At 48.7% G+C, this 24676-nt stretch overlaps 1 protein-coding gene across 1 annotated transcript in view; it reads left to right on the forward strand.

Annotated features, from left to right (window-relative positions):
• Positions 1–24676, forward strand: part of LOC111860562 (glypican-3-like) — a 76466-nt gene that overhangs the window by 22078 nt on the left and 29712 nt on the right. The window contains exon 3 of the mRNA XM_072706542.1: positions 22823–23508. Coding sequence (XP_072562643.1) covers positions 22823–23508 — 686 coding nt within the window. The remainder of the gene's footprint in view (positions 1–22822; positions 23509–24676) is intronic.

The raw sequence follows: 24676 nt of genomic DNA on the forward strand, positions 1-24676 counted from the left end.
TATAAAGGCCGAGAGCCCTGTACCACCTTTCTTTAAATACCTGAGTGTGTGTTATAAAGGGCCGAGAGCCCTGTACCACCTTTCTTTAAATACCTGAGTGTGTGTTATATACCTGCGTGTGTGTTATAAAGGGCAGAGAGCCCTGTACCTCCTTTCTTTAAATACCTGAGTGTGTGTTATAAAGGGCCGAGAGCCCTGTACCTCCTTTCTTTAAATACCTGAGTGTGTGTTATAAAGGCCGAGAGCCCTGTACCACCTTTCTTTAAATACCTGAGTGTGTGTTATAAAGGGCCGAGAGCCCTGTACCTCCTTTCTTTAAATACCTGAGTGTGTGTTTTAAAGGGCTGAGAGCCCTGTACCTCCTTTCTTTAAATACCTACGTGTGTGTTATAATGGGCCATGATCCCTGTACCTCCTTTCTTTAAATACCTGCCTGTGTGTTATAAAGGCCGAGAGCCCTGTACCACCTTTCTTTAAATACCTGAGTGTGTGTTATAAAGGGCCGAGAGCCCTGTACCACCTTTCTTTAAATACCTGAGTGTGTGTTATATACCTGCGTGTGTGTTATAAAGGGCCGAGAGCCCTGTACCTCCTTTCTTTAAATACCTGAGTGTGTGTTATAAAGGGCCGAGAGCCCTGTACCTCCTTTCTTTAAATACCTGAGTGTGTGTTATAAAGGGCCGAGAGCCCTGTACCTCCTTTCTTTAAATACCTGAGTGTGTGTTATAAAGGGCCGAGAGCCCTGTACCTCCTTTCTTTAAATTCCTGCATACATGTTATAATGGGCCAAGATCCCAGTTCTTCTGTTCTTTAAATACCCACATACGTGTTATAATGGGCCGAGAGCCTCGTACCCCCTTTGTCTAAACGTGTGCATAGTCTGACACATTGTCAGCTCTGCTTCCTTCTGAAAAGCCAGCACAAGTTTCTGGTGACTTTGTGCGAGACCCTAATTTGCGAATCTCAGCACAGCGCTGGTTGATATATTATGGGGGTGGTAGCCATTAGTACAGAAGAGCTGCTCCTTGTCCACTGGAGAAGCTGTGTGGGATGTAGTGCTTTTGAGAAGATAAAGTACTAGGGCTCCTGCTATCAGCCTGATCTCATTAAGACCCAAAGAGAGGAATACCCAGCTGTAAATACTCACATCCTTTATTTCCTCAGTGGACACCTGTCTTCAGCTCGCTTTAATTACTGCTGTAGCTGTCCCTGAATATAGCTGGATACATATAGAAGCAATTCTAGTTAATTACCCTTATGGAATGCGCATCGTAGGTCAGAGAAATGAACAGGACACCTCGTGGTCACAGAGCCAGGCACCAAACACGGCACCAGCCCATCCCGGGCCGGCACAGTGCATGGGCTCTACCATTGTAATCAACCTGCTTCTGCCGCATTCTGAGAACCGGGGGATCCAGGCTCTGGGGATCAGAACCAGCCAGAATAATGAAAATCCACATCTTTAACTTTGAAGTCCTCCTGGTGCCACATCCCACAGTGGGTGGAAAGTCAGGTGTGAAATGTGCTGTAACTACAAATGAGCCAAATTAAACTCTCACTGCTGTCTTTCATGTGTGTGTGTGTTCAGGAATAACCCTGTTCTCTGTATAAATGATTCAAAGGAATTAGCCAAAATGACAAAATGACAGTCTTCCTCTTTTATGTTCTACATGATTGGTAAAGACATTTGGGTGGGTCTTGGTCCACTTCTACGTACAGAATCTGTCCAGAACCCTGGACAGCGCTTGTGCTTGTGGACTGTCTATTTTAATTCAGATCAGTCTCAGTCCACAGACTGGAGCAAGGTCTTAATTCTGTTTTCAGTCACTCATTTCTTTGCTGGTGTTAAGGTGCATTTGGGGCCATTGCCGTGTTGAATGATTTGCCTGCAGCTAAGTTGCAGCCGCATGAATCTGCAGCTAGGTGTTTGGCCAAATTGCAACATTTTGCCAATTCAGGAGGTAGCACCACTTCTGCCAACTGATGTACACAGTTCTTTCAGTCCAGATGGGGTCAGTAAGAAGGTTGACATGCTTCCAGGGTGATTATGTTCTAAGCCAGGGGTGGGCAATCTTATCCGCAAAGGGCCGGTGTGTATGCAGGTTTTTGGGATAACCTGTAGGTCAGCTGTTCAAACCCAGGTGTGAGGACTCTTCAGCCAATCAGTCCTCTAATTAGTAATCTAATTAGGGAGTTGCAGCGAAAACCCGCATACACACCGGCCCTTTGCAGATAAGATTGCCCGCCCCTGTTCTAAGCTCTCACTCATGGGGACCGGGGAACCAGCCACAACTTGCTTACCTTTTAATTTCCTCCTGGCCTTCTTGTATTCCCGGGTGAGGAATACTGTACATATGGTTTGGGGACCAGTTCACCACCACCATGGACACTTTAATGTTAAGGCAATAACTCAGAAAGTATTTGAAGGATCTTTTTCAAACTTTGCAGAGGTAATTAAACTCTTAGAGAGATTGCCCAAAAACTGAGGTAGGGATATATAGTGATAGCAAAGAGAAAGGCAGTTTTTACACTTGATCTTTTTAGAGCACGAAAAAAGCATATGAAGGATCTTTTTTCAAATTTGTAGACATATTGTATGGGTGAGATCTAGATTTGATTAAATTTTTAGACAATTCTCCCCAAAATTGAAGCAGCACTGCTTAGTGTCAGCAAGGGGAAGTGTGAAAGCAGACGACATTTGACCTTGTCAATGTCCATCCGTCCATCATCTACCGCTTATCCGGGTCGGGTCGCGGGGGTAGCAGTCTAAGCAGGGAAACCCAGACTTCCCTCTCCCCGGCTACTTCATCCAGCTCCTCCGAGGGAATCCCGAGGCGTTCCCAGGCCAGCCGGGAGACATAGTTCCTGACCAGATGCCCGAGCCACCTCATCTGGCTCCTCTCGATGCGGAGGAGCAGCGGCTCTACTCTGAGTCCCTCCTGAATGACCAAGCTTCTCACCCTATCTCTAAGGGAGACCCCTGGCACCCTGCGAAGGAAACCCATTTCGGCCACTTGTATTCGTGACCTCGTTCTTTCAGTTACTACCCACAGCTCATAACCATAGGTGAGGGTAGGAACGTAGATCGACTGGTAAATTGAGAGCTTTGCCTTTTGGCTCAGCTCTTCCTTCACCATGACAGACCGATGCAGCGCCTGACTGCTGATGCCGCACCGATCCACTTGTCGATCTCTCGCGCCATCCTTCCCTCACTCGTTTACAAGACCCTGAGAAACTCCTACACTTGGGGAAGGAGTCCCTCCCCGACCCAGAGAGAGTACTCCACCCTTTTCCGGCTGAGGACCATGGTCTCAGATTTGGAGGTGCTGGTTTTCATCCCAGCCGCTTCACACTTGGCTGCGAACTGCTCCAGTGAGAGCCGAAGGTCACGGTCTGATGAGGCTAACAGAACCACATCATCTGCAAAAAGCAGACACCTAATCCTGAGGTCACCAAACCGGACACCATCAAAGCCCTGACTGCGCCTAGAAATTCTGCCCATAAAAGTTATGAACAGAATCGGTGACAAAGTGCAGCCCTGGCGGAGTCCAACCCTCACCGGAAACGAGTCTGACTTACTGCCGGCAATGCGGACCAAGCTCTGACACCGGTTGTACAGGGACCGAACAGCCCTTATAAGGCAGTCTTGTCAATGTGATAATTCGAAAAGCATTTAATGGATCTTTGATGGATTGCTGCTTCACAAAAACATTATATGGATGAAGACCTACACCTGGTTTCATTTTCAGGAAAATTGCCCCCAAAATTAATCAGCAGCACTGTGTGGCAGGAAGGAAATGGCAGCTGTAAGTGACACTTGGTCTTGTGAACACAATAACTCTAAAAGTATTGTACAATTTTTTTTCAATGTGGCACATTGCAGGCACATTGTAGGGATCACAAACTGAAAGTGATCAAATTTTGAGACAGATCATCCCAAAATTGAAGCATCACTTCATATTGATAGCAAAAGAGCTAGTTCCAAAACCATACTGTATGTATTTCCCGTCCGGGGGAAAAAAATAATTGCCAGATTAATCAATACAAAAGTCATTTGTTAGGTGCAGCCCTAGATTTTATGTACACCACACTGTGCCTGTGGGGGACTTTCTGCCTGCTAACTGGTGCTTGTGTGTACAGTGAAAAACAATCTAGGTAGCAGTAACATTTGATCTCAGAAGAAAGAGTCTGTATGTGTCAGTATTGTCATTATAGGGATTCCTCCAAGTACTCTGGATTCCCCCACAGTTCAAAAACATGCTGAGGCTAATCTGACTTGCCAAAATGCCCATAGGTGTGCATGTGTGAGTGAATGGTATGTGATTGTGCCCTGTGATGGGTTGGTGCCCCATCCTGGGTTGTTCCCTGCCTTGCACCCGTAGCCTCTGTGATAGGCTCCGGACCCCCTGCAACCCTGAATAGGACAAGCAGTTACATAAGATGGATTGATGGATGGATGGATGGATGGGCATATAAAAAGTATAAATCACATTTTATGACAAGGACATTAAAGTACACACAAAGAAATATTGTTAACCACTTATCTGGTGTAGAGAGATTGTGCAAATTGGCATGTAAGTGGAATGTGCAATAAATGAATAGGTGTAGTCATTGCAGAACCATCGAGTGCCGTTTGACTTGGGGTCCATGATAATGAAACTAGAGCAGGAGCTTTGGCACTCCTCAGTCACACCAAAATAAAGCAGCTTCTTGAACCCTTCATCAAATACCTGTTGCTGTGCCTCTATGACTTGGTAGGACCTTTGATGGATAACAGCCACAGGGGATGTCTTGATGTAGTGCTGGGTGAGGTGGGTTCAACCTAGGAAGCTGGAGAGCACCTCCCGGTAGCTGCTGACAGTTTCCCGTGGTACCTGGCACTGAGTTGGGCTGCCATCCACTCCTGTGTGACTTAGTTCAGAGGGATACGAACTTGGTCACCATTCTGGCAGTTGTGCTGGCTAGTTATTGGGCCTTCTGGGCTCCATGTGTTTCCCGATGATCCGCAGGATCTTCTCAGTCCTTTCCCTCATCAGCCTGATGTCTCTCTCCATCCTGTGGTATAGCCTCATGATTACTGCCTCAGGCTTCTTTTGCCACTTCAAGTAGCCCCAGCATCATCGCCCAAAGAAGGGGGTGAATCCCATGGAGGTTTGGGGACTTTTCCAGACTACAAATAGGACATAAGGCAACCTTGTTTTTTGTTTATTTATTTTTTTATTTACTAGACACTTTTGTCAAAAGTGACATACAAGACAGGCACCATTTGTTTGTTTGCTTGCTTGTTTGTTTTGTTTGTTTGTTTATTTTTGTGTATTTACTAGACACTTTTGTCAAAAGTGACATACAAGACAGGCATCATTTGTTTGTTTGCTTGCTTGTTTGTTTTGTTTGTTTGTTTATTTTTGTGTATTTACTAGACACTTTTGTCAAGTGACATACAAGACAGGCACCATTTGTTTGTTTGCTTGCTTGTTTGTTTTGTTTGTTTGTTTATTTTTGTGTATTTACTAGACACTTTTGTCAAAAGTGACATACAAGAGAGGCATCATTTGTTTGTTTGTTTGCTTGCTTGTTTTGTTTGTTTGTTTATTTTTGTGTATTTACTAGACACTTTTGTCAAAAGTGGCATACATGAGAGGACAGCCCACTACTTTCTGGCTGTTAACACAATCCTCACCAGCAAAAGCAGTGGGAATATGAGATCAGATGATGAGGTGAAGTGACCCATATGCCAAAAAACACAGATCACAGTGGGATCTGGCATGTCCTCTAGTGCACACGCCTAAGGCGACCAGATAATCCATGTCTGGGAGGACACTTTGAGCTAGAATAGGATTTGTAAACTACCATTTTAAGGGTTTCACTTAAGCACTGAGTTTTTGCCGTGTCTCTTGTAATCATACATGTGTCACTAATGTTAATAATATGTAACAGCTAGATGAGTCTTTCAAACAAGGAAATAAATCGGTAAAAACACATGAAGAATTTAGCCAAACACATGAGCCGTTTCAGCTCAAAGTGTCTGGTCACCCTAACACAGCTCTCTGTTCGACATTGGTTAGGGCTGCTTTTGCGAGTCCCATGGAGCAGGCTGACCTGTTCCAGTGACCCCCCTCATCCCTGTCGGAATGTCTGCTGTTACAGATGTAGCTAGTTAGCAGTGTCCTTTATCTGGGCTGCAGGTCCTAACCTTGGCCCCCAGTAATCATCCTAATGTGGAACAGCAGAGGGACCTAAGGTTGGGGAGGGACCTCCTCATGGCTTTTAAAGGGGACCGGCGATGTCTGAAACGCCGGGAAGCTGAAACCTGAGGCTCTGGTGAATGCTGCTGGTCTCACCTCCCGTTAACTCCGGCAAACGGTACTGAAAAGCTGCAAGAGCCCCAATGGGAATGTAATGATCAAGCAGCGTAATCCCTGCTGGGCTAAATCACACTGACGGTGTGTGGGATCCGGAACATGTGAGCGTCACATAGACAGAGTCTGGAGACTCAGGGGTTAACATGCGACCTATGGCAGCCATACCTGCACCATTAACATCCTCATTGTTTGTTGTCTAGGATTTTTCCCAGTCTGACAACCATTTTGGCAGGAACAGGCATAACATTTAATTTTATTTTTTGCCTTTTTTTACATGTTGTTTTGCTATTTTACCATTTTTTAAAAAGTGGTGCAAATATAACCTGCAGTGTGTACTAATGAATAAAATGTGTGGAAAAAATGCCCAGTGTCACAGCCTTTACATTTAGGAGACATTTTTATCCGAATGGAGGTGTGAGTGAGAGAGCAGGGTGAGCCAGTGCCGGGAGCAGCTAGTCTTGCAGGCCTTCCTTAAGGTCTGTAGGATTGGAACCAGCGACCTGCCAGGCAGCGTTCCTAACCTGCAGAATCACAGAGTGTCCAAAGGAGCTTTCTGGCTTCGTTCTGGTCGTGTTTTGGTTTTTTGAAGTTTGGCTCATGCCCAGGCCAGGTTTGGGTTCTATTTAGGACCTGCTGAGGGTCCGATCTGCAGTCACCTTACAGCTGTTAGAGCAGGGGTCTCAAGTTCCAGTCCTGGGGGGCCGGAGCCCTGTGTAGCTTAGTTCTTTCCCCCTTCCGCCACTAATGATTCAGCTCAAGAGCTGTGTGGTAATTAGCACAAGGAGTTGAATCAGGTGTGTTAAATGAGGGGGAACCCAAAATTGTGCAGGGTTCCGGCCCCCCAGGACTGGAGTTTGAGACCCCTATGTTGGAGACTGTGTTACTCTGTTTTGCGTTGTCCCCGCTGGAGCTGTTTTGTTAGTGCGGGAGCTGAGGCGCACAGCTGGAGTGTTTGACGTGGGTCTGCTCCCTTCGACTCCCCGTGGAGGACCCTAGGAGGCGCTCCAAGCCACCTCCTTCTGCCAGTGTTTCTCCCCGTTTTGCTGCAGCCATTGCCTCTATCCTTCACTGCCTGCCCTTTAAAGTTCTCCTCTCTTCGTTTCTCCTTCTCTGGCGGTCCCCTGTGCTCCCCCCCCCAACCTCAGTGCCACGTCTCACTCTCTCCCTGTTTCATCTCCTCGCTCTTCTTCTCCATTTCAGGTCGTTTCATGCTGGAGTCACGTTCTTCTCGACACCCAGTGGTTGCCTGGAATTATAAATATTTTATCGGCTGTGTCTTTTTCTAAGGATAAATACTAAAGGGAGGATGGGGGGACTTTTTTTGGGGGGGGGCATTCATTTATATTCTGACCTCTTCTTGGTTGCACCTTCCTGGAGGAGCTCCCTGTGGGGGGGGCATCCCCAGCCTCTGACTCCTGCCAGCCATTAGCTGCTGCCTCTCTGTGGCCGTGTCCTTTAAAGCCCCTAGACCCCGTGGAGTCTGGACGTCACCATAATAACTCTGTGTCAGTTAAAAATGACATCATCAATGTGCGCCAACCTGTTGGATGCCTGTTGGCATGCATGTTGTGTGCCACTTAACAAATTGCCACACATGTGGTGCTCCAGGACACACCATCTCCCCAGAACATTCTCTGTCACAGATCTGTACTTCTGGAAGTAGTTTAAGCCCCGTATATATAGCAGGTGCAAACTACGGCATTTGTCATTTGTTTCCCGTTATAGAGGTAAGTCCTCTAGGAGCTCTGGTACTATCACCTACTGGCAGAGATCCCTGAGTCCCCCGGAATGGGGAGAGGTAGAGAAGTGGGCCGGGTTGTGCCCTCTTGTGGTGTATCTGGGGCACCCGCGTTTCCCAGTTACCCTGAGCTTACATTGCCCAGATCACTAGGGCGCAGAAATGTTGTTACCATCAAATAAGTGATCAAGCTCCGCCCACACCTTTTTGTCCACCAATTGGGTTAGGTTTCACCGGCTGGGGCAGAGACCGCAGTGACATGTGGTACAAAAGCTGTTCTCTAAATGTCATACACAGCAGGTCCTTTAGTTCGGCTTGAGCAAAGATCATCTGTCCATTCAGCTGCCTGTAGTGCTAAGACAACTTTTCCTAGTATGCAGGTCTGTGAAAAATTAGGCCGCCTATGTTTCCAAGAAAAGTTAAGAGGGGAAACAAAAACATTTTTAAAACTTAGCTATAAGGTTTAAGATTGGATGGATTGGGTTTATTCTGCAGCTGTTCTGATGCTGCACGGGCTGTGTGTTCGGCTTTGCCGACGTGTCTGACTTCTCGCACGGCTATGTTACACTTGTGTCTGCCGAGTTCTGCCTCTCCAGCCCGTCATTTGCGCTCTGGGCCTGTTTGCGGTGTGGGATTATAACGTAGCTTCACCTGTGCGGAACATGGCGTCACAACATGGCGTGAAGTAAACATCATAGCGCACAGGCAGACGTGTTTGTACACGCACACAGGTTTGTAACTATATCTTTGTGGGGACTCTCCATTCATTTCTATGGGGAAAACTCTAATCCCAACATGATGCCCTTAACCCCTATACAGCCCTAACCTTAACCATAAGTAACCAAACATAATATGAGACTTTTGGTATTTTAACTTTTTTTGATTGCAGTCACATATTTTTATAAAATTGAGTTTAGTAACACCCCCAGGTCCTGGGCTACATTTTTTTCAATCAAAATAACAGGTTTTATCACATTCTGGGGACATTTGGTCTCCACAATGTAATAAATACATGCTCACACTCAGACAGAGACACACACACACACATTCAGACAGACACACACACTCACACAGACACACACACACATGTGCTCTGACAAACACACCTGCATGACGACTCCCGCTGCTGCATTAATTAAGTTCCTCCCCCCCTGTGATGTCGGAAAGCTCCGGAAAGGCAGCCGGCCTCTCGCTGGTCGGCGTCGAGACGGCAATGCGGGCCCATCCATCAGCGGGCCTGGCGGAGCACGAGAAGGGGGTGGCGCTGGGGGAGGATGCGGGCAGTGAAAGAGATGGAGTGAGTGGCAGGGCGGGGGGTGAAGCAGGGCAGGGCCCACCCTGATGCAGGCGTGATTGAAAAATACAGGTCGCCATGTCACCATGTCACCATGTCACCATGTCACTGACGGACGGCGGGATTTTTACTCAGCTGCCTGCTGGGGACTTGGAGCTGCATCGTGGGGGGAGCACAGCATTCTGGGAAACGGGTGGGAGCACGGGCGTCGGGGGGGCATGGCAGTCCTGCAGCCGCTGTCACGGTGATCCACACGTTAATTTTGTGCTCACCGGGGAGAGTGCGTGTCTGTTTAGATGGATTAGTCATGGTATGTGGATATGCCAGCGTGAAACACCAGGGGGCGACGCAGAGACGCGTGAGTCAGGCGTATGGAGAGTGACACTAATTAGCAGAGAGTGGGAGACAGGGGACAGAGGGAGGCGCAGTGGGCGGGACTTGGGGGTGGCGTGCCCATGGGTCTTTGATCAGTCCTGAGATGTGCTGGTGTGTTCAGGCAGCTCTGGTGGAACAAGGCGGTGGTGAGCAAATCAGATAGGGGGGAGCCTGCCCCCCACGCACCCAACTTTCCTCTTTTCTCCTTGCCTCCCCTCTTTGGTTCCTCTGCCTCACCTGACCTATCTGCCTCGCTCTGCCTACCTATCCACTCTGCTTTGCCTCTTCCCTCAACTCTGCACTGCCTCTCTTTATCTTTCCGTCCCACTCTGCCTTTTCCCTCTGCCCTGCTCCGCCTCTCCTATCCACCCAACTCTGCCTCTCCTCCCTTATCTGCCTTGCTCTGCCTTTACTCTCCTCTCCATCCCGCTTTGCTTCTTCCCTCTGCCCTTCTCTGCCTCTTCTCAACCTCCCTTCTCTGCCTCTCCTCATCTCTCTGCCCCACTCTGACTCTTCTCTCAACCCTACTCTGCCTCTCCTCACCTATTCATCCCACTCTGCCTTTTCCCTCTGCCTTGCTTTGCCTCTCCTCACGTATCTGCCTCGCTCTGCCTCTCCTCTCCTCCCCACTCTGCCTCTCCTCTCTGCCCCGCTCTGCCTCTTCCCTCTGCTCCACTCTACCTTTCCTCTCGTATCTGCCTCACTTTGCCTCTCCTCTCCTCTCCCCCCCGCTCTGCCTCTTCTCATCTATTTGCCTCAGCCTGCCTCTCCTCTCCGCCCCATTCCGCCTCTTCCATTTGCCCCGCTTTATCTCTACTTACCTGTCTGCCTCTCCTCTCCTCATCTTATTTATGTGTACAAACTGAGAACATCCAGGGACAGAGATGCTGCTTCTGATGATCAAAGCAAAGACAAAGAAATTAATTATTAACACTAATTATATCTCCAAATGTACAAGCAAACACCTAGACGTACTCTCCCCGCTTGTGAGAACCTGCAGTGTGATGGCATCTCCTCCAGGTGGCAGTGTGCCGTTTGTCCCCCTGTCTTCCAGTGTTATTCCCGCACATACACTGCGTGCCCTTACAGCTCCTGACACACCTGCCTCTCCTCTCATTCCCACGTCTGATCTGGTCTAAGATCCTCAAAAACCTCTTTTCTAATCCCCCACCCCCATGTGGCCTTTAACACACCTGACATTGACGTATGTTGGTGTTGTTCCAATATAAAATCTGTGGAGATGGTGTGCAGCACTACGAGAGCAGCAAAGCTATTCTTTGTGCTGCTGCTGAGCCCCCTACCCTGGACAGCTGTTACTGTAGTCAGGTAACATGAAAGCAAAAGTCCCACTATAACACTTTAACGCCACATATTTCATTGCTGCAATAATCCTGAGGTTTGATCTGGCAGAGAGAGACAGAGGCTGTGGGGTTTTCAAAATCCTTTCATTTTTATCTCTGATGTCACTGATTTCTGCACTTAAAAGCCTCCCTGTTCCCCCTGTTAATACTCACTAGCTCAGAATGAGACACCGGGTTCTGCTTAATAAGGACGAACCCGATCAGGGACTCGCTCCCCCTGCCACCTGTCTGAAGGGGGCCGCCGCAGATCAGAGGCAGTGCCGGCGTTATGGTGGGGGGAAGCTGGTACGGGAAGCAGGAAGGCCCCCGGGTCCTGGGGGAGAACGTGACGCACCGAGCTGGCTGCGTAACGCATCCTATCCCGGTGTAATGCGCATTAACCACCATCGTCTGCTGACATCGGAGGACAGGCTGCCATGGATGAAGCTGGGAGCTGCGGCTGTGCTGCATGTGAGCTGTGCTGCATGTGAGCCGTGCTCGTCACATCTGTGGGCCCTTGTGGCGCGTGTGAGGCGCACAGAGTGGGCTGTAAACCTGCTCTCCATCTCAGTGTGAAAGGGAACAGGAGTGGCTACCCAGAGCGGACAGACTCGGGGTGAGAAAGGGCACTTAGTAGGGTCTCTCCAGCTTAATGGCTAACCCCCATTCCCTGCCTTCCTTACAGAGTGTCTATCAGCCTGGTCTGACCCTCCCCTTCCTGTAACAATGTATATCAGCCTGGTCTGACCCTCCCCTTCCTGTAACAGTGTATATCAGTCTGGTCTGACCCTCCCCTTCCTGTAACAGTGTATATCAGTCTGGTCTGACCCTCCCCTTCCTGTAACAGTGTATATCAGCCTGGTCTGACCCTCCCCTTCCTGTAACAGTGTATATCAGCCTGGTCTGACCCTCCCCTTCCTGTAACAGTGTATATCAGCCTGGTCTGACCCTCCCCTTCCTGTAACAGTGTATATCAGCCTGGTCTGACCCTCCCCTTCCTGTAACAGTGTATATCAGCCTGGTCTGACCCTCCCCTTCCTGTAACAGTGTATATCAGCCTGGTCTGACCCTCCCCTTCCTGTAACAGTGTATATCAGCCTGGTCTGACCCTCCCCTTCCTGTAACAGTGTATATCAGCCTGGTCTGACCCTCCCTTTCCTGTAACAGTGTATATCAGTCTGGTCTGACCCTCCCCTTCCTGTAACAGTGTATATCAGCCTGGTCTGACCCTCCCCTTCCTGTAACAGTGTATATCAGCCTGGTCTGACCCTCCCCTTCCTGTAACAGAGTCTGTCAGCCCAGTGTGACTCACTCCTTCCTGTAACAGAGTCTATCAGTCCAGTGTGACTCTCTCCTTCCTGTAACAGAGTCTGTCAGTCCAGTGTGACTCTCTCCTTCCTGTAACAGTGTATATCAGCCTGGTCTGACCCTCTCCTTCCTGTAACAGTGTATATCAGTCTGGTCTGACCCTCCCCTTCCTGTAACAGTGTATATCAGTCTGGTCTGACCCTCCCCTTCCTGTAACAGTGTATATCAGTCTGGTCTGACCCTCTCCTTCCTGTAACAGTGTATATCAGTCTGGTCTGACCCTCTCATTCCTGTAACAGTGTATATCAGCCTGGTCTGTCCCTCCCCTTCCTGTAACAGTGTATATCAGCCTGGTCTGACCCTCCCCTTCCTGTAACAGTGTCTGTCAGCCCAGTGTGACTCTCTCCTTCCTGTAACAGAGTCTGTCAGCCCAGTGTGACTCTCTCCTTCCTGTAACAGAGTCTGTCAGCCCAGTGTGACTCTCTCCTTCCTGTAACAGTGTGTGTCCATACCATACCTGCATTTTGTATGGCTGCTGGAAATATTTTTGTGGGGAAATGTCAGGCTTGAAATAAAATCAAGAAACACACAATGTTCTCCTGAGGAATCTCACCTTTGGGCCCGGAGTGCAGTAACCTCAGAGCATTCCCAGTTTCCAGCTTCAAACTGTACAAATTCCATGGCAGAGATGTGTCACTGCAAATGCCGTAATGTAATGACTGCAGGAGATCGGCTGTGGGGAGCTGATGGAGACCAGGCCGGCGTTTACAGAGGTGGCAAGTGGGTATTCATGTTCACAAAAAATGGGGGTCGCACACAATGTCTCTGGTCAATCAGTTTTATTTCTCTAAATTGCTTGATTTGACCTAAAACGTCTTGTAAATAGTGGAATAACTAATTGCTGTATATGGCTGGTGGGTGATTAGCCCACGTCAGACGAGCTCTCATCTGTTATACTGAGGCTCGCTAGTAGGGTGTAATTATTGGTTTTGCTCTGTAGCACCTTAGTGGTGCACTCCCCTGCTGAATGGGCTTCTTTGCCTGGAGATTGAACTGGGGGGGGCAGGGGGGGGGGCAAGCATAATTAAGCACCTAGTTCCCTCTCCCTCCGTGTCAGTGTGGGTGTTATTGCAGCGTTTTTCGCTGCTGACTCGTGTTGGGGGGGGGGGGGGGGGGCTGGCAGGGGTGCAGCTGTGCTCACCGCGTCCAAAGACTCGTTAAACGTTTTCCCGCCGTTTCCCTCTGCCTTTCGGCGCCTCGCCCCCTCAGTGGTGAGCGTCGTGGCCCGAATGTCAAGCCGTTGTCGGTTTAGCATGCCGTATTGCATCAGCGGTATTTGCATTTTTACTTTCTTTTGCGCGATTGCTTTTTTTAAGACGCTTTTGTGAGAAGGCGGGCAGATGCAGGTGGTCTGGGGCTCTCGGTGTGCGGGGGGGGGGGGGGCCTTTGGAGAGACCTCCACACTCCAGCCAGGCACAGGCTCAATCTGACATGCTTCAGAAACGCTTGTGAACGTGTTTCAAATCTCCAGCTGGGCCCATGGATAAAGTGTAACCTTCAAAGCGGAATCGCTGAGGAAAGATAGTTAGTAATATTCATAATTCACAAAAAGGAAGATATATTCAAGTCGCCATCCAGTCAGGGGTGCTGTGAGTAGGACAGTATCTCAGCACTTCAAGAGGGCAGTCTGAGGAGATAATGGACTCATTAATGTCTGTACAAAAGGAGCCCCCCCCCTTCCCTGAGGATCCTCCAGCTATCCCTCCCGGCATCTGGGTATGTGGGGGCCCTCTCCTCCTCTGGTCCTGGGGGTGACAAGCGTGACCCAGTAAAATGCAGGAGCCCGGCTGTGATGAGCGACATGCGATCCGAGCTGGACGCTGCAGATGGGCGCCATGTCTGTGCTCCTCACACTAAGTGCCTGAAACCTCCCTGCCCTTCGGCTCCTGTTCCCATTAAACAGGCCCCTCCTTCAAGCTGGAAACTGATCCTGGAGATTCTGCTACCCTCCAGATGAAGATGTTGAGAGATCCAGAAAACTGGAACACTGTCCGTGCTGTTCCATCTCTTTCCAGAAACACCTCCGGCGATCTTTAAAGGATTCAAGGATTCAAAAGATTTATTGCCATTTGTACTAGCACTAGTACTGAGTACTGAGTACTGAGTACTGAGCTTACTTCAGATTCAGGTTCATCTTTATTTCTATAGTACATTTAAAATAAATGCAATAGGTAATAATTAAAATCATATAAATACATAGCAGATAAATAAATACAACAAAAATGATTAAATAACAGAAATAAAATGGCTAAGAACATCAGTTGTTGGAAGAATCTCGGAGAATAAATATGGTATAGATACGTACAATATATATGCATGGCAGCAGACAATAATGCAAACAGAGAGCAAAGAAATGCTAAGGGTTCGGGGCTGTAATGGGCTTGTATTGCATATAAGTGTGTTCCTGTCCTGTTGTGGGTTACATGTCATGCAGTTATTGTACCACAAAAGTACAACCTCAAAATTGACCACAGACAAGAATCAGCACATCAGTGTCTGAGCCTCAACAAAGATTTTCCTGTTCCTCTGTGTGTGCGTATTTCTGTTCCTGTGTATGTTTCTGTTCCCGAATGACTGTATCTTCCTGTTCTTTTGTATCTAATCCTGTCTGTGACAAGTGCTGTGTGTTATGGATTTTGTGTTCTAGGCTGTGTGTGTTCCTGTAGTTGCGTGTTTCTGTTCCTGGTCTGATGTCTGTTCCCAGATCCCTCATTTGTTATTCAGCCCACCTTTCCTTGCTGATCAATCAGAGTTGGGCGTGAGGGCGCCCCCCCACAGAAAAGCGGGCTTTCCCCTCTGTGCGTGCGCTCGTCTGTGGCGGGAGGCTACGGCAGCCGCCCAGTGTGTGGGGAAACCTGGCAGAGGTGGAGATCACGTCCGTGTGGATGTCAAATCTTTCACTAGCCTGGGAGGCAGCAGCACTGATGGATTCACTGCCGATGAAGGTCGTGTGATGCTGACTCTTGCTGAGCGATGGAGAGAGACTCAGGAAGCCAGCTCACTGCTCCCTTCCTTCAGTGGTTGGGTTGGGGGAGGGGGGGTGTTTGCATATGTGTTAGGCTGAATGCCAGTTAGCAGTATCCATCAGCTAAGGAAAGACAAGGCAACTTCATTGTCTAAAATGTCAATTTTGCCTCTTTTATATTACAGTTTATTTCTGTAAAACAAAAGCATTTAATCAAATCCAAGAATAGTCACAGAGGAAAAAATGACGAAAAACTGAGAAAGAAATATCTTGTTATGGAAATGGATTATGGATTGTTTATTGTGGGTTACATGTCATACAATTATTGTACCACAAAAGTACAACCTCAAAATTGACCACAAACAAGAATCAGCACATCAGTGTCCGAGGCTCAACAAAGACTGTCTGCTGTGAGCCTCACAAACCTCAGTGTCCGAGCCTCAACAAAGACTGTCTGCTGTGAGCCTCACAAACCTCAGTGTCCGAGCCTCAACAAAGACTGTCTGCTGTGAGCCTCACAAACCTCAGTGTCCGAGCCTCGACAAAGACTGTCAGCTGTGAGCCTCATAAATCTCAGTGTCTGAGCCTCAACAAAGACTGTCTGCTGTGAGCCTCACAAACCTCAGTGTCCGAGCCTCAACAAAGACTGTCTGCTGTGAGCCTCACAAACCTCAGTGTCCGAGCCTCAACAAAGACTGTCTGCTGTGAGCCTCACAAACCTCAGTGTCCGAGCCTCAACAAAGACTGTCAGCTGTGAACCTCACAAACCTCAGTGTCTGAGCCTCAACAAAGAGTGTCAGCTGTGAGCCTCATAAATCTCAGTGTCTGAGCCTCAACAAAGACTGTCTGCTGTGAGCCTCACAAACCTCAGTGTCTGAGCCTCAACAAAGACTGTCAGCTGTGAACCTCACAAACCTCAGTGTCTGAGCCTCAACAAAGAGTGTCAGCTGTGAGCCTCACAAACCTCAGTGTCTGAGCCTCAACAAAGACTGTCAGCTGTGAACCTCACAAATCTCAGTGTCTGAGCCTCGACAAAGACTGTCTGCTGTGAGCCTCACAAATCTCAGTGTCTGAGCCTCAACAAAGACTGTCAGCTGTGAACCTCACAAACCTCAGTGTCTGAGCCTCAACAAAGAGTGTCAGCTGTGAGCCTCATAAATCTCAGTGTCTGAGCCTCAACAAAGACTGTCAGCTGTGAACCTCACAAATCTCAGTGTCCCAACCTCGACAAAGACTGTCAGCTGTGAGCCTCACAAATCTCAGTGTCTGAGCCTCGACAAAGACTGTCAGCTGTGAGCCTCACAAATCTCAGTGTCTGAGCCTCAACAAAGACTGTCTGCTGTGATCCTCACAAACCTCAGTGTCCGAGCCTCAACAAAGACTGTCTGCTGTGAGCCTCACAAACCTCAGTGTCTGAGCCTCAACAAAGAGTGTCAGCTGTCAGCCTCACAAATCTCAGTTTCTGAGCCTCAACAAAGACTGTCTGCTGTGAGCCTCACAAATCTCAGTTTCTGAGCCTCAACAAAGACTGTCTGCTGTGAGCCTCACAAATCTCAGTGTCTGAGCCTCAACAAAGACTGTCAGCTGTGAACCTCACAAATCTCAGTGTCCCAACCTCGACAAAGACTGTCAGCTGTGAGCCTCACAAATCTCAGTGTCTGAGCCTCGACAAAGACTGTCAGCTGTGAGCCTCACAAATCTCAGTGTCTGAGCCTCGACAAAGACTGTCTGCTGTGAGCCTCACAAACCTCTGTGTCCGAGCCTCAACAGAAACTGTCTGTTGTGAGCCTCAGTATCCCAGGCTTGATAAAAGCTGTATCATAAACCTTGCACTTATGACCGGGCTGCCATTGGGAAACTGCTCGTATAAGGCTGACACACATGGAGCTCAAACCAGGACCCCTGACTGATGTCTCTCCCCTCACCCCTTTCCCTATATCCACATGGCTTTAGGTTTGAGGGAAGCCAAATGACTCTTTCACCCCTCAATCTCCATTGCCAGTTGTTAAGTGCAGTCAGGGAGTCTGTGGTGGTATTGGAGTCTTAAGAAGAACATAAGAACATGAGAAGTTTACAAACGAGAGGAGGCCATTCGGCCCATCGAGCTCGTTTGGGGAGAACTTATCTTATAACTCAGAGTTGTTAAAATCTTATCTAGGAACCCCGGGTTTTAGCTTGTGCTACACTAGCAGGAAGACTAACTACACGCTGTGTAAAGAAGTGTTTTCTCAGATTTGTTTTAAAATGTTCTCCCGCTAATTCCCACTTATGGCCACGAGTTCTAGTATTTAAACTAATATTGAAGTAGCCATTTGGCTGAACAGCATCCAGACCCGTTAGAATCTTATATACCTGGATCATGTCCCCCCTTAGTCTCCTTTGCTCAAGGCTAAACAGATTCAGCTCAGCTAACCTCTCCTCATAAGACATTCCTCTAAGACCAGGAATCATTCTCGTACAGTAGCTCTTCGTTGCACCTTTTCCAAGGCAGCAATGTCCTTCTTAACGTATGGTGACCAAACCTGCACACAGTATTCTAGGTGGGGTCTTACCAAGGAATTATATAACAATCGATTGCTCTCTGTGGATGTTTTTTAATATACAGAGATGTTTTGGGGGGCAGCTTATGGCTCAGGGGGCTATGCCCCGGTGCCTGTCGTCGGAAGATGGGCCTTGGTAGAACAGTCACATCTGTGGACCCTCGAGCGAGACCCTCAACCCCCAGCTGCTGCGGGCGGCTGCCCTTTGCTGCTAAGCTTGCTCTCACTTAATGCTGCATTTCATTTGAACTCGTAACTCAGAAATTCAGAGTTTCTACTCAGAAATTTCAGCTGGAACATCCCCTGAAGTCGGAATTCTGACTCGTGAAGTCGGAGGAGCTTCTTCTTACAAATTTTTACTGATGTGTTTGAGCTACAGGATACCTGGATTTCCATGAGGGAATGAGTAGGGGATCGATGGACCTATCTATCTGTCTGTCTGTCTGTCTGTCTGTCTGTCTGTCTGTCTGTCCTCCACCTCAGAATCCATGATGGCTGCCCCCTTTATCAACAGAATTAAAAGCTGTAGTTTTATACTGTTTATTAGCACTTACGTTTTATTTGTGGCTCATTAAATCGGTCGTACACACAGTTTTGTCCAATGTGTGAACGTGTCATTACGGTGTTTCTATGCACAAAATACAATGTAATGTGTTGTTATTATTTGATATTGCTAACAATGGCTAACAGTTAACCGGGCTTGAGCCCCAGCTTGTTTCAGAAAGCAGAGTTTCTTGTTTAGCCAGATAAGTTGTCGGATTTAAGGTAGTCTGGGCTAAATGTAAATGAATGAAGGCCATTTAAACTGGGATACATTAAATTATCCAGCTAAGCAAGAAATACTGCCATTTTAAACAGGTCCCTGGTATTGCCAGAGTTGGGTAATTCAGGTCCAGGGAGTAAAAGTCCAGACCAAGATTTTGTTTCGACCAACCAGTCACAGTCACAGATCACTCAACTGGTTGGTTGAAACAAAATCCCGGTCAGGACTTTTACTCTCTGGATCTGAATTACCCAACTCAGGTTATTGCAAAATGGCTTTCTGACTTGTACTGGAACACAGTTAACTCGTATGTGATGTCATTCCCAGCTCAGACTTCCGACCTCAAAGGTAAATGGAACACAGCACTGTCTGTGTCTCAGTAGGCGAAAAGAGAATTTCCCCACGAGGGTCAATAAAAGTATGATTATCATTATTATTTCAAATGGATTACGGGGCCAGTGAACAGGGCCAGAATTCATGGGAAGTTGTGGAGAACAGAGATTTCCACCTCCCTCATCGCCCTTGAAACTGGGGACTCTTAGTAAGAGATGGTCCCATGTCCCACCACACACAGTCCAGGACCCATGTTACAGCGCTGGAGCTCTTCTGAAGGCTGTGCTTTGTATTAGCTGCTAGATATTAATATATTAGTGAGCTTATGCTGTTACTATCAATTACATTTTTAGACGCTTTTACCCATATTTGAGAAATTAGGATCTGCCTGGTCCTGGAACAACTGGGGTGAAGGACTTTGCTCAAGGGCCCAATGACCTGCCGACCCTGGGATTGGAACCAGTGACCCTCTGATCCGAGACAGAGCATCAATCGCCTATTATTATGTCCATCTTCTGCTTTTAGCCACAAACTGGGCTGATGGAATTGTGGGCCGGCGATTGGCGAAATATTTCTCCGCTGGACTGTGAGGGGTTTGTATGCTGCCTTCAGGGTGTGAATGCGACAAGCAGAACTTGTAAAACTCACTCAGTGGCTCTGAACGGGATTCTTGGAAAAATGCACCGAGCAGCTCTGCTCCCTCTCCGTAGCGGTGGAGTGCTGGCTTGTGGTTCCCCTCATCCAGTTTGCTGTATATATGGCAGATCTAAATGCATGGACTTTGTCTCCCAGGCTGTGTGTGTTTCTGTTACCCATGCATCTGTCCCTGTCTGTGTATATGTAGGCTTTGTATGTGTTTCTATTCCTTTGTATCTCTTCCTGTATTCTGTTCCTGTGTTCCCCTTATCCAGTCTGCTGTATATATGGCAGATCTAAATGCATGTACATGGCATATCTCTAAACAGTGACTGTATACAGCTCCTTTTACAAACCCCCCCTTCTTATGCTTTTGATGCCTTTTACTAAACCAATCTTCTGTTATTCTGCCCCTTGTATTGCATTGTACTTGAACTGGTTTGCTCTGCTTGCTCTACTTGTTACCATTGTAACCATCATCTGAGTCCTTTATCCAGGGTTTATCCAGATTTTCAATTTGAGACATTCTGCACTCACGTGTACATGTATGTAGGAGTTTATCACCCAGCCAATAGTCTGTAGGGTTTGCAATCTACCCCAGCGCCTTTGATGTAGCTAATTTCAGGTTCATAATGGAATAATATAGATTAGCCGGGAGGTGAGTCTGAAAGGCTGAGTGTCTCGGCAGATGCGTGAGAGCTGGCAGCCCCTGCTTCATGGTGGGCGTGGTGCCCATCGCTGTCATATGCCAGTTTGCCGCTCACCAGTGAGTGTCTGTCGTTGCTGTTAACATTGTCGTAGCAATATTACTAGTATCACTAGCAGGGTGTGTGTCCCCCCCGCGTACGACGCGCAGCCTGTTTTGGCGCAAGGGCTGATTAAAACCGTTAAAGGCCTTTAAAATGGTGTTATGCTGGTGTCCCATGGCAAGGTCTCCTAACATCTTGCAATCTGTTCTGCAGACCTAAGTGCACGACTTTAACCACCTTAAATATGGGCAGAACCTATTATTTATTCATTATTTGTCTTATTACTCCAGCAAACAGTGCACTATAATGTCTGCTATATTATGTCATTCAGCTTAGACATTCTGAGTTACTATAGGGCAGGGGTGGCCAATCTTATCCGCAAAGGGCTGGTGTGTTTCCGGGTTTTCACTGCAACTCCCTAATTAGATTACTAATTAGAGGACTGATTGGCTGAAGAGTCCTCACACCTGGATTTGAACAGCTGACCTACAGGTTATCCCAAAAACCTGCATACACACCGGCCCTTTGCGGGTAAGATTGGCCACCCCTGCTTTAGGGGAATACAGAACCCAGCGTTTGCACAATGCAGTTTTTCAATTCAATTTATCCTGCATCATTTATACAGAATTTATACAGAATAAATTGTTTTGTTTAGTGGTTTGCTTAGAGCATTTGACTAAATTAACTCCTATTTATGTATCATTGTTAATGCTACCCTACAATAAGGTTATGCAAAATAGGAGACGTCAGCCTATTAATTTGTGTTTTAGCCTTTTATTAGTAAAATGTTAATGCATATTAAATATTTGGGGTTCTGTGTACATTAAGAACACATTCAGGCCACCCCAGTTAAAACCCCTGGAACCGCCTGTCTGTAGTAATGACCGTCCCTATAGCCATTATCATTTTTTCCCCCAATCTGAATTTCCTGCCTTAAATGTCACGGGGAGACTGACTTGCAGAGACTGTCTCTGCCTCGCCCCAGTCATACACACACGGATGACCGTCCTGAATTAATTTGCATGTTGGCTGTGTCTCCAGAAACGTATCTGAGTTCGATATAACAGAGCCAAGTCGGCCTCTTCTTCCTCCGCCGCTGGTGTAATTTATTGGGGAACCGAAATGTTGGGGAACCATGACTGCCTGTAACCAGCATTAGCCGTAACCAACTTCTGATTTTAGGTTCTGCCCATGTCAAGAAATAAATGTTCATTCTTTTCACCGAGTGCGCCGGAGTGAAAATGACGTACCAAGTGGTAGACGTCAAATAGGAGAACCGTGATGGCCGTCAAAGCCCTGTGTATATGTGAGCAGGCCTGTGTGTGTATGTACGTATGGGACTGTTCTGAGTTGTGTGCCAGCACAGGGAATGTTGTCAGGCTGTGCCCTGTGAGCTGGGATGCTGAACAGAAGGCCAATCGGATGCCAGCGACGCGATTAGGCAGCAGTGTCTGGGCGCCGAGGATAAACGCGGAAAATGATCCGTAACACGTCGCTGGGGTGTACACACCTGACCCCCCCGCCGCCCGGCTTACACGCTCTAATTAACCTCATAATCACACCAGTGCATCTGAGCTCCTCACTGAGGAATCCCCCTCCTGGCAGAAACTTCCCGGAGTCCATCCTCACATCTGCGAGTGGGATTCCGACCAGACTGCTCCGGGGCTCCCTCTCTACTGCGTTCTCCCTGTTTGTCTCTAATTGAAATGCAGCTCCTTGAATGGCGGATTTTGTGTCTTGAGCTCAAGCCCATTTACCGTATTTACTCCACTGATAAAACTTCACTCGTCACCGCAAGTCTTTCATTATAATCCTTTAACACGTCTAATTATTTTTCTTCTTCAGCTGTTTCTTTTTGTCATTTTCTCCCTTGTTCTTTTTATCACATCTTCGCTTTGACGGAAAAACATTCATTTTGAACCCTTGAAGTGTGTCGCTTGTGCCGGGCCCTGTGTTCGGGCCCTGTGTTCGGGCCCTGTGTGCTGGGCCCTGTGTGCCGGGCCCTGTGTTCGGGCCCTGTGTGCCGGGACCTGTGTGCCGGGACCTGTGTTCGGGACCTGTGTGCCGGAACCTGTGTTCGGGCCCTGTGTTCGGGACCTGTGTTCGGGCCCTGTGTGCTGGGCCCTGTGTGCCGGAACCTGTGTTCGGGCCCTGTGTTCGGGACCTGTGTTCGGGCCCTGTGTGCTGGGCCCTGTGTGCCAGGACCTGTGTTCGGGACCTGTCTTTGGGACCTGAACCCCGGCAACCCTGGATCAGATTTAATATCATCCTGCTCCCCGCAGCAGTAACTCGCTCCCCTGTGCGGACTGACACCGGCTCTCTCCCCTCTGCTCCCCCTGTCCCCCCCCCCCCCCCCCAGAGGCCTTCGAGATGGTCCTGCGCCACGCCCGCAATGCCACCCTGAGGATGCTGGGGGAGGAGTTTCCGGGACTGAGGGGCGGGGCCAATGCTGCGGTGGGCCGGCTCTTCCTGGAGGCCTCCTTCTACATCCTGGGCTCCGACGTCCGCGTGGATGACTTGGTGGCTTCCTTCTTTGACCGGCTCTTCCCCGTGGTCTATCGGCGCTTGCTGGGTGGAGTGGGTGGCGCCGCCCTGGAGGACTGTCTGCGCGGGGCCTGGAGGGACATGGGGGCTTTTGGGCTGCAGCCCAAGCTGCTGGCGGCGCGGCTCTCCAGCTCGCTGCTGGCGACGCGCGTCTTCCTGCAGGCACTCAACCTGGGCATCGAGGTGGTAAACACCACTGCCCACCTGCGGCCCAGCCGCGACTGCGGCCGCTCCCTGGCACGCCTCTGGCACTGCCCGCGCTGCCAGGGCCTGCCTGCTGCCCCGCCCTGCCCCACCTCCTGTCTAGTGGCTGTGCAAGACTGCCTGGGGGGGGTGGCCTACGTGCAGCCCCACTGGCAGAGGTACGTGGAGAGCCTGAGCTCGCTGGAGACGGCCATGCGTGGGGAGAAGGATCTGGAGGCTGTGGTGATGCGGCTGGATGCCATGCTGCGCCTGGCGCTCCGCCACGCCATTGCCAACAGGGGGCGCCTCTCTGCTGCGGTGAGTGAACAACCAGCTGGATGTCTTACCTTCACAGTGGGGGGGGGAGGTTGCCTGTGTTTCTGGGTAGCTGTGCAGCAGAGTCACGCTGATCATCGTCACCCTATCATGCTCTTCCCCTCGTTCTCTGCCTTTCATCCTATTCTTGGGCTATTGGGCTACGCTCAGGGACCGGAGAGGACAGAAGGTGCCGGATGCCCAGTGAGGTGTAGGGCGTCCATCGCGTTCCTGGGCTTCGCGGTAATTTCCCCTGGATGAGGAGGTCAAGCCTTTCTCTGAGTGCTCAGGATCCTCCTTGAGATCCTGTTAATCAGTCAACACATGCTCTCACACGGGGGAGTGTGTGTGTGTGTTTGTATGTGTGTGTGTGTGTGTGCCTGCTTGGCGGGGGGCTCCGTGGAGGGGCCGGTGTTTTCCAGAGTGATTACATGATCGATAGCCGGGCATAGATAAGTGTGCACTGAGACGTGTGATATCTGCGTCTGCCTGCGGGTGTGCTAGAGGGATCAGGGTATTTCTGTGCCGCCTGCTGTGTCGTCATGGGAGATGCTTGCGAAGCTGTTTTAATAATGTGTTTCTTTTATAATGACTTGCGGTGTTCTGGGGATTTTTGTCATGTTTAATGAACACGGCAAAACGTCGTAATGAACCAGTCGCTAGTACAGAAAACGGGTAGTGAAATGTTAAACCTGGGATTGCAGTGTGAAGTTTTTTTTGCGCAGTTTTAGTGTAGTTATGCGCAGACAGGCGTGTGAATGAGGGTCAGATTGGTGATGAGGGACCCAGCTGTCATGTTGTAATTACGGCCACAGGGTCAGTTACACCTGACTTATTTTACCGTGTTTTACCTCAGCTTAGCCAGCTGCATTTCTGTGACAGAGTCACCCACAGCGCCCCCTGTCTGTGTTTAATTAGCATGGGTCTCGTAGTGGCACACGAGGGCAGTGCTGATGGCAGGAGGGCCGACGGCCAACTTGTGGATGTCGAGAGAAGGTACTGCGAGCCTCATTTGGAAAGGCAGATTTCATCATTAATGTTTTGTCTGAATAATTCAAGGATAAAAAAATTGCCTCATGAAAACAAACATAATTTTCCATTTGATAGATTATATACATACATTCAGCAAAAATTGGGGTTTGTTATTTATGACATATTGATGTTACTGCAT

Source organism: Paramormyrops kingsleyae, chromosome 24 (genome assembly GCF_048594095.1).
Source record: "Paramormyrops kingsleyae isolate MSU_618 chromosome 24, PKINGS_0.4, whole genome shotgun sequence".
Lineage (NCBI taxonomy): Eukaryota > Metazoa > Chordata > Actinopteri > Osteoglossiformes > Mormyridae > Paramormyrops > Paramormyrops kingsleyae.